Raw genomic sequence first — 16,580 nt, 5'->3', positions numbered from 1 at the left:
GTCTAGAAGCAAGGATTTGGAGACGACATAATAGCAGCTTGGGCTTAGTGGTGGTCAGAGAGATTGAGAGAAGTAGACACATTTGGCAAATGGCCCAAAAATAGGGTCAAGAAAACTTGCTGATGCAAAGTAGCAAGGCAAGAAAGGTATCCAGTATGAACCCCATTTGGAAACATGAGCCTGAGTACATAGTGGTACCATTTGCTAAAATGGGAAAGGTTTGGGAGAAGCAGATTTGACCTGGAAAAGAAGTAGAAAGCCAGAGTTCTGTTTGACCATGTGAAGTTTGAGGTGTCTATGTCCATCCAAGTGAAAATACTAAATTGGAGTTGAATTTAGAGGAGAGGCGATATAAGATTGAAGATTTAAAATGTTTTAGTTTCATTCATTATCTCTTGCTGCTTAACAAATTACCCCAAAACTTAGCATTTGTAAACATCAGTCATCCAGTTATCTCAGTTTCTGTGGGTCAGAAATCTGGGAGTGACTTAGCTGGGTAGTCCTGGCTCAGAGTCAGGATGCAGCTAAGTTGGCAGCTGGACTGCTGTTATCTGGAGCCTTGACTTGGTAGAGGATCTAGTGTGGCTAGAACAGCCTCAGTTCCTTGCTGCCTAGGTCTCTCCACAGGGCTGCCTCATGGCAGGGCAGCCAGCTTCCTTGAAAGCAAATGGCCCAGAGTGAGTGAGCCCAGGAAAGAAGTCGAAATCTGTTATAACCAAGTCTCAGAAGCAACATGCTAGCACTCCTGCCTTCTTCTGTTGGTCATACAGATGAACTGTGGTACTGAGGCAGAGACCATCTCGAAGGTTGGCTGCCTCAGAAGTCCTTGTCATATAGATTGCATTGAAAGCCATGGGGCTGTTAGAGATTATCCAGAGAGATGGTGTAGATAGAGAAGAGGCGTCCCATGACCAGGCTCTGGGTCATATCACATTTGGGAATTGATCAAAAGATGAGGAACCAGAAAAAAGGAGAGGAAAGGAGCATCCAGTGAAGTGCAGAGTCATAAGGAGGCTAGAGAAGGGTATATTCAGCTTTGTGGAATGCTGTAGAAAATTCTACTTAAATGAGGATAGAGACAATGACTGTTTGATCTACCAATGCTGATACTCTAGTGGACCTTGAGAGTAATTGTAGTACAATACTGGGATGGATACTGTAGTACAATTGGTGTGGGTTAAGAAGAGGAGGTGAAGAGGTAGGGGAGACAGCCTTGCTAAAATGTTTTACTCTTCAGGGGACAGAGAAATGGAGCAATGGCAAGAGACAGATGTGGAGTCAAGGGAGGAGTTTTTGTTTGTTTTTAAAATGGATGTTTTTAAGACATGTTAATTATCTTAAGGAATGGGGAAGGGGGTGCAGGAAGCCCAGCTGGTGAGAGGGATGAGGGCTGGAGCACAGACTGAGCACAGGAAGCAGAGGGACGCTGAGAGAAGCGGGTGTGGCTTTGGGTATTTGGCAAGGTTGACAAGAAAGAGAAGAAAATTCTCATCAGAACACTTCTGCATTCTTCATTACTTATGAGAGAAGACCAATCACTAGAGTGAGGAAAGACAAGAGATAGAGGTGATTTGAGAAGAGGGAGAAAGCGTGAAGTAGCTGTATAGAGGAGGGAAAGCAAACACTAGGGAAGTGAAGTAGTATTGCCTGCAGTGTGACATATCCATTTAAAATATTTATGGTTTTACTAGTCAGCAAGTTTGCATGCCTTCTTCTAGTGGCATTTAGCAGGTCAGCAACTAGGGTCTCCAAATATCAAAGCATGTACAGAACAGGGACTGGAACTCAAGACAACTTTTAGCTCATCTGGTCACCGCCACATGCTGATGACGGCTTATTCCTTTAAATAGTCTGACCCTCTGGAGCTGTCTTTCTAGAGCTGACTCAGGTTGTCTCCAGCCAGTAGAAAGAGATATAAACAGACCTTCAGACTCTTGAGCCTTGAACTGGCATGAGGGATATGTGATGCCAGTACAGGATTGCCCTTGTCTTCCTTCTGCTACCGCCAACTGTCTCCAGCCCTTGTTCTGCTCCAACTGTCTCCTCTCAGTGCTTGCTGTTCTGGCTCAGCACCTCTTAGTGCATAAGCAGCCCAGGAGTGCTTGTCTCTGAAGGATTGCATCTGTCTATACTGCCCTTCTTTACTATCCCCTTCACTCCTTAACTTAGGGCTTAGGGAAGTATGGAAGGGAAAAAATCAATTGATAAATAGTGAACAAAAGAAACATATACTTTAATAATAAATGTTTAAAAACAATAATTTGTTACTTCATTGTTAGCCTTTTTTGCAGATAAGTTACTTTTGTACTTAAAATAGATGTAAATATTAAATGTGGTTAAATGATTAAATTAAGGAAGACATTTTTTGTTTTTGCTATCTGGTTTGTTTCTAAGCAAAACTGCATCATTTAATGACAGTTTTGTATAAGAGTTAACAGAAACATTGGTATTTGATACAGCTATACAGTTTTGTGAATACAGGAAAGACACTACTACATTTTTGTTTATGTTTATTCATCTTTTATGATCTTATTTTATAGAATGTATTTGATTCTGATCTCGGTATACTTAAGTTGGCTTCCTTCTGTGAATTTTTACAAGTTAATTATACCTTAGGTTTGTATACAAAACAATCTTATTGATTGAACAGTAAAATGTATTTCAGATTTTTATTGATGGCTTTTCTCCCTCAGTAAATCTCCTTGTTACTTCATTTACTGAGAAACATTGAGTCAGTAGACACGACTGCTGGCTCTTGCTGCTTCTGAGCTGTGCAACCTTGAGCAGCTCACTGGCATTTCTGAACCCCACATCTTTATTGACCAAATACAGAAAACAGTGTTTGTTCTGTTCTCCTTCCTGGGGATATGACATTCCTTGTCTATGCTGTCAAATGAAAGCTTTAAACCTGGTTCTCTCTTGTTTCCAAAATTCTGCACTTCTGCATAGGCCTTTATTTAGATGTTTTCTTTAGGAACTATTAGAAAAAAATCTGTTATGCTTATTATATTCTTTTCTTAAAAAGTAAACTTGGTGTTTTAAAATGCTCTATTGAGATAATTATGCCCTCAATGAGCACGATAAATCTGCTAAGTTGAGAGCAGACATCAACATTAGCCTTCATTGCTCATTTGCAGTTCACAGGTTAATGGCCAAGTCATTTTGATAGATATCTGCTTTACCACTTAGTGTTTTTAAAAGCTAAGCAGGGAAACCAAGAAGGCATTGTGATAAGTTGTTGTTTTTGAAGGCTGCAGTTCTCTGTGCTGGTCAAGTTGTGGACAATACCCTGCTCAAGCTGTACACAGAGGTGCTCCCAGCAGCTCTCTGATGCTGTGCATCCTCAAGTTGGCTTCTCAGATGCCCCTGGAGAACACCACAGTGCAGCAGATGGTTTTTATGTTTCTCTCCAACCTGGCCTTGTCTCATGACTGCAAAGGAGTAATTCAGAAGGTAAGGACTTAAACTCCCCTTCATGTCATAAAGGGATGCTCAACAAAATCACCCTTCCAATCAAACGTTTACAACTTAATTTCTGGGATTAATTTCTTTATGATTTTAAGACATTCTATTTTAAAGGACTGTAAAGGATTAAGAGGTTCACTTTGTTTAAAGCCATTTGATAGATGATACATGAAAAGGTACAGAAGCTTGAATATGGTCATGCCATTTCCCTTTCGTTTATCTTCTTAGCTTTTGGATTGTGTTTTATCTCTCTCAAAAATGAGAGTTTTATAGCTGTCTTACATTTATTGGAGATAATAAAAGTAATATATTTGGTCTTTAAGCAGACCAAACCGAGCAGTAACAATTTTAGTTCAATTTACATTGACAAACTGATTTATGAAATCACAGCCCCTTTCCCCCCGTTAGACTTTAACTTCTTTATGATATAATAGACAATTTTATGAGTTCTCTGGGACTCACTCCAGTTCCCAAACTTGAGTTTTTGTCACTGATTTTGACTTAGGGTACTTTAAAAGGGATGTAATGAGTTAAATAATTCTAGTACACATGTGCAATTAGATTCTATATTCAGATGTGTATAAAGAGAATCCCTAATTGGGAAAATCCCTTCAAATTTGAATGTGACAGATTATCTATTACTTACTAGTATAGTAATTTGAATACCTCTGATTTTTTTTCTTTTTTTTTTTTTACTTGAAGGCCAAGATAAATTGCAAAAGTTGAGAGCATTTCTAAGAATTGAGTCCTTTTCCTCTACTGTTTCATCTCCCTGAGCCCCTCATAGATTTCTTAGAGTGGTATCACCTAATAAATAGATCAGTCTTTCTAAGGAAGTAGAAAAATTAGATCAGTCTTACTAAGGAAAGTTGTTTTCAGTGGTGTGCTGGAGCCAGCTGCTCTGGTTCATGAGTTTTCTGGAATGTTATAAAAATTCCAGCTGAGGTCATGTTGTTAAATTAGCCATGGTAGGAGTATTCACCCCATGTAGTTTTGCAAAAGCTGCAAATCATGTATCTTTTCTACTTTCACTGCAACCAGTTGTATATTTACCAGTAATTAGTTGGATGTTTTATTTTTCCTATACATATATATGTGTGTGTGTGTATATATAGATATATATTTTTTGAATGTTTGTCTCATATATGTACACACATATATATGAATGTATTTTCTTCATATGTGTATTCATATACATACATCTCTTCTAAAATGATTAGTTTTCTTGAATTGGATTTTTCAAAATGAGGCTGCACGTGTGTGAGCAGAGTGGGGGCAGTGCTTTCTACCACTTTCTTATAGAGCATATTGATAGGAAGCAAAGTAGGAACCCCCAGATGGGATATAGTTGCTAATCTCGAGTCTGACATGTGGCTTTGAGCTAGAGACCTATTCTCTGTAAGCCTCAGTTTTTTTCATTTTTAGAATAATTCGGTTAATCAAAATGATCTCTTAGGTGTCTTCAGTTCTGTCTATGATTCTGATGCTATGCTCCAGAATATTTTTTTCACAGGTGTGTTCTCAGTGAGTGAACAACAACAACAAAAAAGAATATTTTGATGCAAGTGTGATCAGACTCTGTTTTCAGGGGCAGATTAATCAAGTTGTTTTCCTCTGCACTAATGAGGAGATGCCTGAGACTTCCTCTGCTGCATTAAGTAATAATGAGCCTGGACACTTAACTTGTACCTCTCTGTTACTCATCTGTGGGCATGAGAAAATGCAGCAGGTGTTAATGTACAACTCAGGGTCAGAAATGTCCCCTTTTTTTCCTGCCATGGTACATTTCTGCACATTCTATCTAGTGAAGGAAATTGTCTAAAAAATTGTGCCCACAGTACAATTACATTTTAAAGCACCAACATACATTTTATCACTGTTGTCAGTCCCATATCTAGCAAGGGTTGAATCTAAAAAACTGTCAATTTGGGTTGACAGATGAGAAGTCCTTGTGAGTGACAGCAGATGCAGCTCAAAGTGGGCATGTACCTTTCCAGTTTCTTTGTCAGTTGGATGATGCTGCTAAGATTTCTGTAGCTCATTTTATTTTGATTCTGAATCCTCAGAGTAAAATATTAAATTTTGAAGATTAGAGCCAACATCTTGATTTAGGTTCAGGAGAACTCAAGAGATAAGCAAGAGTAGATTATTAAGCAGAGCAAGCAATGAGTTCTTCTGTACAGTCATAAAAGTTACGTGATTACATTTCCTTTCTCAAATGCACAGCTGACTGTGGTTTTCATGCTGTCATGGGCGTCTACTCGATACAGCACTTTTTTTTAAATATAGCACTTTTATACTTTGTTTTCATATCGATTATTCTAGATAACTATCATCTTTATATAGTTAAGGATTTGGTGGGGTTTTGCAAAAGGGGCTAGGTTGGAGGTTGAAAAGACTCTTACAGTTCATGTAATAGAGCTTTCTCATCTGTAAGTTTAGTAGAATGACACAGTCATGAGAAACTATTATTTGTAGTGATAAGCACTTGGGGTAAAGTGAATGTGAGATATATCCATAGATTTAATAAACAACAACAATAACACTTGTAGCTATAATGATACAATATACCTTCACTCAGAGTGGTAACTAGTATTCAAGACTGATTTGGGTTTTATGTCTTTTTCCTCCCTGTAGAGTAGCTTTTAATGAGTAGCAAAATTGCCAGAAAGCAGACAAAAAGAGAAAACTTGAGAGGCGTGACATAATCTCCTAACTGAATTATCAATCCTAAATAATTAAGATTTAACTGTAATATGCTTCATCCACCATGAGGAAGAATTAGCAGGAATTAAAAGTTTGAGCACTATTTTGTTCTTACCTTTTTCCCTTATACCTGGAAATAATATCGGTAGAGTGTTTAGAAGGTATTGGAAGGAACATAAATGAAAGTTTGGGGAAAAGTATTCCAGAATGCTAGTTAACTGGTCACCAAGGGACTAGGAAAATAATGAAAAAAGCACAAGAAGAAAATAATACTCTTTCTAATTACCCACAGAGCAACTTCTTACAAAACTTCCTGTCTCTAACATTGCCAAAAGGAGGAAATAAACATCTCAGTAATCTAACCATCCTGTGGTTGAAGTTGCTCCTGAACATATCATTTCAAGAAGATGGGCAACAAATGATTCTGCGGCTTGATGGCTGTTTAGACCTACTAACTGAGATGAGCAGATACAAGCATCGGAGTAACCCTGTGTTACCTCTTCTTATTTTTCATAATATTTGCTTCAGTCCTGCTAATAAACCCAAAATCCTGGCTAATGGTAAGTATCCCCTTCACACACACACACTTACACATGTGGTTATTCATAGTCTCTTCTATCCAGATTAAAACACAATCATCATGTATTTACTAAGTACCCACTATGTTCAAGACACTGTGGGAGGCAGCGACAATAGAAATGAATCATACGTGGCTTCAGCCTTCCATGAACTGCTGAATCTCCTAAGGTTAATAAATCATATCATTCCGATGGACGTGCTGGATACAGGAGTAGCAGGAGAAGAGGAACAGTGGTCATGGGCACTCTTTGATCTTGCCTTCTGCTTTCCTCATTCTCTTGTTACTCTTGTTCTAACCACCCCCTGCCCCTCCTCTGTGTCTTTGATCAAATGCTACGATATCAATGAAGCCTCACTAGACCAACATATTAAAATTGTAACCCCCAACCCTTTGCCTCTTCTTTGTTCCCTCTTACTCTCTTATTTCCTTTCCCGTTTTATTTCTCTGCATAGCATTATCATCATCTGCTAGACTATGTGTTCATGTGTATATTCTGTCTATTCCTAGTCTTCTTGCTCCAGAGCGTAAGCTCTCATGGGGTCAAGAGGTTTTTGTTTGTTTATATTTATCTGCAACACTTAGAATTGTGCATTCAACTAGTGAGCACTCAGTAAATAATTGATGACTGAGAGAGATTCTGAGCAGACAGGAGAGTTCAGCACCCAAGATCAAAGGGTAAAATTAGCTTTACAGATACTTCATTCTCTGAGATGTAGGACAGATGGAGGTGAGGGTTGGTGAGGATTCAGAAACATTTTGAAGTAAAAAGAGAGAATTGGAAAGATCTTTTTCTGCAATCATGTGCTAGCTCTGTGAGGAGTGTGTGAATTTCATGGGAGAGAGTTTTATAAGGAGACATTGTATTATAGTGAAAAAAAATGTGGGCTCTGGACCCCCACACCTGATCTTGAATGCCACCCCCACATGTGCTCACCCCAGCATCACCTGGGGCTGTGCCTCTGGGCTCAGTTTCTTCATCTGTAAAACAGTCTCACATTTCTTGGTTTTGGTAAGAATTGATATATAAGCACACATAAAGTGCCTATCACTATTTCAGACACATGGTAAATGTTTAAGGTACATGAATTCTCTTTTTTCCTTCATGTGTTTCACTTATCTTTTCTCAAAGACGTCTTTCTGTAAAATGCAGAGTTTTCTAAATGTATAAATGTGATTCTCCTTCCATTTTATTGTGTGCACAGTTGTGATTCTGTTGTTCTGATAATTATTAAATTCCTAGAAAATTGTAAAAGTTTAGCCAGCTTTCAACTTACCTAAATTTGCCATGGATCTTTGCTCACTTTCCCATAGCTCCTCCACTGACACTGCTCTCTGCTGCTGGGGGATGAACATCACTGGGTTGATTCCCATCCTCTCCCACTGTGTCTGCTTCATTCCTCACATTTGTAAAGCAGGGATAATAATAAGCTGTCCTCCGAGCAGTGAGATAGCACACAAATTCTCTGTTACCATTCTTGGTGAATAGTAGCTATTCAGTAGTATCTGGTATTATTTATTCACCTTTCTCAGAATAAATTTTTTCTATGGGGACTACTTACTCCAGTTTTATTACTACGAGTTGAAAAAAGGACACGTTTTTAGGGAACTAAAGGAGAAGTCTGCATTTTCCACTTCTGGGTTCCTCTAGATTTATTTTTAGCATTTCCTAGTAGTCAGCAATGCTTTTTCTCCTTCATTAACTTAAAGCAGATGGGCAGACTTTGGGTGCGAAGGAGCTTCCCCAATCCCCCACCCCCTGCCCACATACTTGAGATCCAGTGGGCTTTCAAGACGGGGTAAGGAGACAGAGCTGTGCGGTTTCATTTGTACCTATTCAGGGTGTCTTGGGCTGTTCAGGGTGTCAAAGGCTATGCCTCCTTTCCAGTTGGGGATCCAGAGAAGAGGCCTTAGCAGAATCAGACAGCTGAAAACCCCTAGGTAGGGCTGCATGCCTCTGATCAGTTGCATCCAAACATCTGGATTAGATAATCAGGAGTAGAGTATGCAGTGAGGCTTGACCTTGCTGTTAAAAACAGATCCAGAGCATTCCTTGTTTGTTGTCATGTTAGTCTAAGTCTCCTCTGAAAACAGCAAAAACATGCTGTATAAACTGTGTTAAAATTCACCTCAAAATAAAGCACTGAAAAGATTGTGGGAAACTTCTAGGCCATTTTTGACTGAAAGCCTGTTCCCAGGCAGGTAAGAAGTACATAGAAAGTTCTTTTGCCCTAAAGACATTTACCAAGATCACGTGCTTGGATTTTGTTCAGGAGTGTCAGGGATGAGAAAATAGAAGTCAAGACTCCCCAAGATGGGGAATTCTTATCAGGCATCATACCTGTATTAAGCTGGACCTCCAAAGAGCCATCCCCTTAAGAGAAGGATGAATCAGAAATAAATTGGTCCCCAAAACCTAATTCAGGCAACTATAAAGAAAAGGAAAAAATACATATAGGAGAATGGGTACTACAGATTTCTGCCCACTGGCTCTGCCTCCAGGAGGTATGTGGTCTAAATGGGCCATGAACTTGGTTTCAGGTATCCTCCATTGACAGTACCCCTGGGTGCTTAGCAGAAGCAAACTGCCTCTGTGATGGATAAAAGACAAGTTCATACCAGGCCTCAGGGAACCTTCACAAGTAATTTTTAAAAGCAGTAACCAGTACAGAGTTAAAGATAACCTAGCACATTAGGAAACATGGCAACATGAAGTGAAAACTAGCAGAGGAAAAACAAAATACCAGCCTCTCTGCCCAGACTTTAAATATTGGAATTATAAAACACAGATTTAAAAATAACTTTAATTATGCCATATTTAGAAAAGTGACAAGCTTGGAAGATTTGATATTTTCAGGGAGCAGGAAACTGATAAGTTGAAAGATTTGAAAAAAAACAAACAGAACTTCACTGTGCAATATGACAATCAGTTGGCTACATGTAGCTATTTAAACTTAAACTAATTAACATTAAATGTTCAGTTTGTATGTCACACTAGCTACATGCATCTAGTGGCTATCTTATTAGCACAGATATAAATATTTCTATTATTTTAGGAAATTCTGTTGGATAACACTATTCTAGAGCTTCAGTAGCCAAAATGAAAAATGTAATATGCGTGTCTAGGAGCAAGTTAGTATAGCTGAAGAGAAAGCTTAGGAATTAGAAGATAGATTAGAAAAATATCCCCCATAATGCATCAGAGAGAGCTAAAAAAAATGAGAAAGGATTAAAAGAATACGAGGTAAGTGATGTAGCAGACACATTGAGACAATCTAACTTTGTTGAATGAAGTATCCTAGAAGGAAAATGGGAGAGGAAATACTTGAAGAGATGATGGCTAAAAACTTTAATAAAATTTCTAAGACACTGGTACATTAATTCAAGAGACTCAGATAATTCCAAGTAGATAAATAAAAATAAATGTATCATTATATATATCATAGTGAATCTGCAAAGGAAAAAAAAAAAGGTGAAATAGATACTTGCCCTGACAAAAGTAAGTTAGAAAAATTTATTAAAGAAGAAATAGAATACCAAGAAATCTCCAGTAACTATGAAAGATATTGAATTCGTCAAAAACTTAACCATGTGGAAAACTCTAGGTCCAGACAGCTTTACCAATGAGTGCTACCCAACATTTAAACAAAAACAATAGTCCCAAACACAGATGCTTCCACAGAGTAGGGAAAAAGGAAATTGTTGTTTATTTTGTGAAGCCAGCATAATCATGTTAACAAGACCTGAGGACAAAGAGTATTCTGGTGAACGTTTACTAGCTCTTGGGTGAAGGGTGAAGGGTGGGATATATATTGAATATATAGAAATTTTATTGTGTATGTATTATGTATACAAACATAAATTTTGCTAGTATAAACACATAAATTACAAATAATAGTGCAGTAATGGTCTTTTTTGTAAATTATGAATAGCCAGTTGATTCTCACAGAATACTTTAATTGATGTTTGCTATACTTTTATATCCGTCTGTAGCCAATTATGGTGGCCATTCATTCATATGACAGATGACATTGTGTCCTAAACTGCTTTCTTCCCAATAAATGTATTGTCATCAAATCTGTTAGTAATATACTGTTAAGACTTTTTCTCACCCCTCTGCAGAATAGTCATAAAACTGAAATCTATTTCAGTTTTATCACTAAATCAACCTTAATTTGTAGATTTTCATGATGTAAATATTATCACTAAAACTGTCGATTCATCATAACTACCAACATAACTTCCTTAAACTTATAATTAAATCAATTATATTAAGAAAACGAATCATGAGTAGTCAAAACTCATCACTTTCTCATTATTTAACTACATTTTATTACTTATTTTTTGAGCTTATTTGTATATTTATATGAGTCCATGCCTATCTGTTAAACTCAAAAATGTTTCATGTGTTTTTTTGTGTGCATGTTGTATTCCACAAGAAAATGTGATTTAAAAAATTGATTTATCAGAGGGGGCCACTATATTAATTTTCCTATATATTTGATATTTATTATAAATTTTAAGAACAGTAACTATTTTAAGAATGTATAATATAAACTTACTGAGATAATAGAGGTTATCCATTCTGAGTGTTTGGGACAGATATAAAAGCGTCCCTTGATGCTACTCAGTTGAACCCATGGAAATCACCCTTCCACTTGATGGTGCATCCTAATGAGAACCACTTGTCACCTGTAACCTCGCATGATAAATTACATCCGATAGCCATTTGCATGGCCTAGTTATGCATGATTATGACACAGGAAAACCAAAGGACATTAGACAGTGGGGTTGAGGTACCTCACAGGCAGTAGGTTGCCTGTGGAAGGAAAATTGCTGCCCACCTTTCCACATTGTCATTCTACTGCACAACTCGAGTTCAATAAGTGGAGCAGCTTTTATGATTAGTTTTTAGCGAAATGTTTAAAATCTCTTAAAATTAAAAAATATATAAATTAGTTACTTAATATTTTTATTTGTTTTAACTATGAAATGTTTTACCTACTAGTATTTATTGAACTCCTAAAATATGCCTGCACTGTGGTTGGACTGTTACCAGTGAGCAGGCACAGACTTGTGCTTGAAAGGGTAACAGAATGGGCCGGGCTCGGTGGCTCAGCCTGTAATCCCAGCGCTTTGGGAGGCCGAGGTGAGTGGATTGCCTGGCCCGCAGGGTTGAGACCTGCCTGGGCAACTTGGAGAGACCTCATCTCTACAATAAATCAAAAATCAGTCGGGCGTGGTAGCGCATGCCTGTAATTCCAGCTACTTGGAAGGCTGAGGTGGAAGGATCGCCGGAACCCAGCAGGTCGAGGCTGCAGTGTCTGGGAGCGGCCACTGCACTCAAGTCTGGGCAACAGAGCGAGACTCCAACTCAAAAAAAAAAAAAAAAAAAAAAAGGGTAACAGAATGAATGCCTTCCACTGCACTGGAGGTAGCGAATGTATAGCGAGTTCCTATAACAAGCGGTTCATCCTTAAGAATGCAACATGTTTTTAAATCACACAATTTGGAGGAAAATAATTTGATAAAATTTAATGACCTGTAAAAATGAGTGATAAAATAGGTTCAAATATTGTTCCAAATACCTTGATAGTTTTCTTGGAACTGGACTTCTCTGAATCTTTCCTGAAAACAAGTAGAGTGGTGCAAATAATTAGTAAGACTCTATTTCAGACTCAAACTAATTTAGTAGTATGGTATTGTACAAAGGACTTATCTCATGTGTTGACATGATTTTAAATCACTTTTTCCTCTGACATAAGCACACACATTTCATTAAAATATTTAATCTTTTTAAAAAAGCATTAACTAGTATATTTCTTGGTTATGGTTTTATATAGTAACCCATGCTTTTGATATATTTGTGTATATTTGATATATTTGTGTAATCTCTATAATATTTAACATGAAAGCAGATCTATTTTCCTGCTTACTAAAATGTTAGCTGTAATTGAAGAACTCATTAATATAACTAACTCATCATATACTTATTTTTGCACTCTTGTTGTCTTTAAATGAATATGCCTTTGTTGAATTTAGGCCAAAATGTTAGACAGCTTCTGCGTCTCTGATGGTTCCTTGCCTGTCATGAAAAGTGTTTTGAGGTTGTCCTCCCACGTACCACATGGTATAAAAGATTGGTTTTTCCATAGTCTAGTGACACCAACTTTGTATCTGTGTTTTAATGGGAAAAAAGAGAGTGTCTGACTATTCCAAGGGAAGAATACAATGTAATGTCTAGAACTGATTTTTTTAAATGTGTTTATTTTTAGAAAAAGTTATTACTGTGCTAGCTGCCTGTCTGGAAAGCGAGAATCCAAATGCTCAGAGGATTGGAGCAGCTGCACTTTGGGCTTTGATTTACAATTATCAGAAGGTCAGTTTTTAAAATCATTGTTATACCTGGGGGCAAACAACCAGGCCCCTTAGGATATATCCAAGGGTGTCAGAAGAGTAACAGCAAAAGAAAAAAAAAAACTGAATCAAAGACTCATGTTCACTTTTCATTCATGTAGCTAGTAAGCCATCAGTTGAGATATTTTTCATTTAATCATTTTAACAGAATGTCTCAATTCAAAAGAGTATCTCTGTTTTAAATGCTTTTTCTGCTATTTTAAATTGATTCACCATTTTATTGCAATGTTAGTATAGATTGTTTCTTCTAAAAGATGTGTAAAGGAAAAATGCATCTTGAAGTAGAAAACTAAATAACAAAATTTTATCCAATTATATGATTCCCCTTTCTCTGGGATATATCCTCACTGAGTTTTGAGATCAGCTCAGTTCTTGTAAGACTACAGCACAGAGCCTGCCCAGAGACAATAGGCAGAGTGGGAGTTATGTCTACTCTTGCTGGCCTTTCATCTTCTCTTTTATTCCAGCCATCTCACTCCTGAGAGAAATACCTGTATGTATCTAGTGGATTAAACAGTAACCAAATGGCAGTGTTAGGCTAGACAACCATCTGGAATGGTGCTTTCTCAGCTGGTTGTCCCTGTCTGTGCTAGCTGTTCTTCCACAGACCAGAGTCACATACACAAAGACTGGCTGCTGCTGTCATTCTTACTTGGATATCCCCAGAGCTTATCACAGGATTTGGCACTTTGTAATCACTCGGTAAATACTTGTTGACCAACTGGCCAGTTGCTACTGTTTGATATGCTTGATCTGAAATCTGAGTTTTCAGGGAATCTGAAATATTGAAACCAAGGGTGACTGGTTTTAAATAGTAAATTGAGATTAGAGGAGAAGAAGTAAAAAAGAAAGAAAAAAAGAACGTGGGACAGTAGAGACATAATCAAGTTAGATGGGAGAAGGACATGGTAAGACTTAAGAACATGCAGGGGACTTGACACAATAGAAGGTACTACTATATCATTCTCCCATTACACTGTTGTATTTTATAATATGCTGTTTAATACTGTAGTTAGCAGTGGGCAGAATTAGTATCATGATATTCTGATCTTTAACCCTTGTCAATAAATTTGCTTAATGGATTGTTCTATATTATCTCCAGGCAAAAACAACTTTGAGAAATCCATCAATAAAAAGAAGAGTGGATGAAGCATATTCCTTAGCAAAGAAAAGTAAGTTTTAGTACTAAAGAGATTACAGTTAAACTTGGAAGCTATCGAGTGAATTATCTGAATAATGAGATAATTTGGACTGGCCACAGCAAAATGACAGATTTTTCCACAGTTTTAGTAGGATTTGAGGAACTATTTTGTCAAAACATTGTAAACTGTGCCAATAACTGGTCAGAACTTTCCATTATATCATTTTTTTAATGGTCTGATAGATGAAGGTTTGAAATGTAATAGTTTCTTAAAACATGTCTGTGATCTTTCTCCAAGTCATTTTATTCTTGTACTAAACTACTTTTGCCGGTAGCAACCACTGTGCTGAAGTATGTTCTTAGTGATAAGACTGGGTGCAATTAGAATTAACCTTGAACAAAAAACTCAGATCTAACATCAAGGACTCTTCCAAATCCCTGTATCCGTGTTCTCTTGTGATCTGGTCATGATACCAGAGAGAGCTTTCTTTTCAAAGCACATTACTCATTTTACGTGACACCAGTTTTCAGTGAGCGGTATTCTCTGAACATTTTTTGCACGAATACATTGAACTGTGTCTTTCCTGTCCTGTAATGGATCTGTTGGTTATTAATTTGTGTTTTTTATAGTCTGATTTTTTTTTTTTAAATTGGAGTCTTACTCTTTTGCCCAGTCTAGAACGCAATGGCACGCTCATGGCCACCGCAGCCTCAGCCTGCAGGGCTCTGGCAATCCTTCTGCCTCAGCTTCCAAGTAGCTAGAACCACAGGCATGCACCACCATGCCTGGCTGTTTTTTTATTTATTGTAGAGATGAGGTCTTACCAAGTTTTCCAGGCTGATCTCAAACCCGCAGACACAGGCAATTCTCTCTGTAATCCAAGCCTCCTAAAGTGCTGGGATTATAGGCGTGAGTCACTGTGCCTGGCCCTTGATTTTTTTTTTTAAGCGGAGGAGGTTATGGTTTGTTTTAGCTATGGCCAAGAATTTCTGAAGTTAGTGAATAATTGAGTTACATTAAAGTTTATGCTTTAGGAAGGATGGTACATAAAAATGAAAAAGAGTAATGGTTTTCATTTGTGATTATAGTTAATGGTATCCATTATGGAGGTATATTTTTTTCTAATACTCGTTGAGTAAACCATTAATTTTAAAAAAGTATAAATTTTGTAACTTCTTAATTTTCTTAAAATATAAAATATTCTAGAATGCTATTACATCAAGAACTTAAATAGAGCTTTAAGTTATATGTAAATCCTATTGATATATATTTGAGTATGTGTGATCATGTTCAAGTATAGTACTAAGTTTAATAAACTGGTATTTCTATACTCTTATTTTTCTATCTCAGCTTTCACAAATTCAGAAGAAAACCCTCTAAATGCCTACTATCTGAAATGTCTTGAAAACCTTGTGCAGCTCCTTAACTCTTCCTGAGTGCCATGAGGTGCTGCGCCCTGAAGCTAATGGCCATCAACGGGGGAGCTACACTTGAAGCCAGCTTTGTGTAACAACTGTTTCCTGAAGACATGCTGACTTTCTGCAAGGCATTGGTCCCCTTCTTCTCTATGAGATGTAGAACTGTTGATGCTCCAATCCTGTCTGTTCATAGCAGCTCTCTGGAAGTAATAGCAGCTGACAAGAGGCAATGGAAAAAGACATGGAAAGTTCTGGGAACAGAAAATATTTTTACCCTTTTTTATACAATTTGCTTTGTAAAAAATCCTATTTAACAGTTATTTAATAAAACACAGTATTTTTAGAAACTAAAAATTGACTAATAATTGCTGCTTGCAGATTCTTATCGGTCTCATAAATATTAATTTTAGGAGTTGAAAGAAGGCATTGTGTTCTGGGGTTTTTTTTTTAATTTTTGACATAAAATTTGGCTTCTGTCAATACAAATTCTTATTTTTCAAACGTTTGTATTGTCCAGAGTATACATACTAGTGAAGGGATATATGTAAATGTGTATGATTTTGTGTGTAGCTTTCTTATGCAGATTTTAATGATGTCAACTCCTTTCTAAATGATTTATAAATTAGTTACATTTATAATTTTCACCTTTTGGCTTTTGAAAGGCTGTGAAAAAAGATACAAGTGGAGTTGTCATCATATAGATCCAGGTTCAAATTCTAGCTTAGCCTAAAATATCATGAAGAATAAGACTGTAAAAAGTGTTGGAGGAACAAGCCCTGTACTTTATTACATAACTCTTAACTAACCTATAGTTTGGAACTCAGTACTTAAACCAAAATACGAAAGTACCAAAGT

The 16,580-nt window shown here is 37.1% G+C and overlaps 1 protein-coding gene across 1 annotated transcript in view; it reads left to right on the top strand.

Moving 5' to 3' along the window:
• Window positions 1-16,079, top strand: part of RTTN (rotatin) — a 109,472-nt gene extending 93,393 nt beyond the window's left edge. Inside the window, exons 20-24 of the mRNA XM_008068419.2 lie at window positions 3,251-3,453; window positions 6,464-6,731; window positions 13,024-13,127; window positions 14,268-14,337; window positions 15,658-16,079. Of these exons, the coding sequence (XP_008066610.2) occupies window positions 3,251-3,453; window positions 6,464-6,731; window positions 13,024-13,127; window positions 14,268-14,337; window positions 15,658-15,743 (731 nt within the window). The 3' untranslated portion in view covers window positions 15,744-16,079. The remainder of the gene's footprint in view (window positions 1-3,250; window positions 3,454-6,463; window positions 6,732-13,023; window positions 13,128-14,267; window positions 14,338-15,657) is intronic.
• The last annotated feature ends 501 nt before the right edge of the window (window positions 16,080-16,580 follow it).

Source organism: Carlito syrichta, unplaced genomic scaffold (genome assembly GCF_000164805.1).
Source record: "Carlito syrichta isolate Samal-C Ts95f unplaced genomic scaffold, Tarsius_syrichta-2.0.1 Scaffold310835, whole genome shotgun sequence".
Lineage (NCBI taxonomy): Eukaryota > Metazoa > Chordata > Mammalia > Primates > Tarsiidae > Carlito > Carlito syrichta.
The sequence above is the reverse complement of the archived record's forward strand: the minus strand, read 5'-3'. Positions and strand labels throughout refer to the sequence as shown.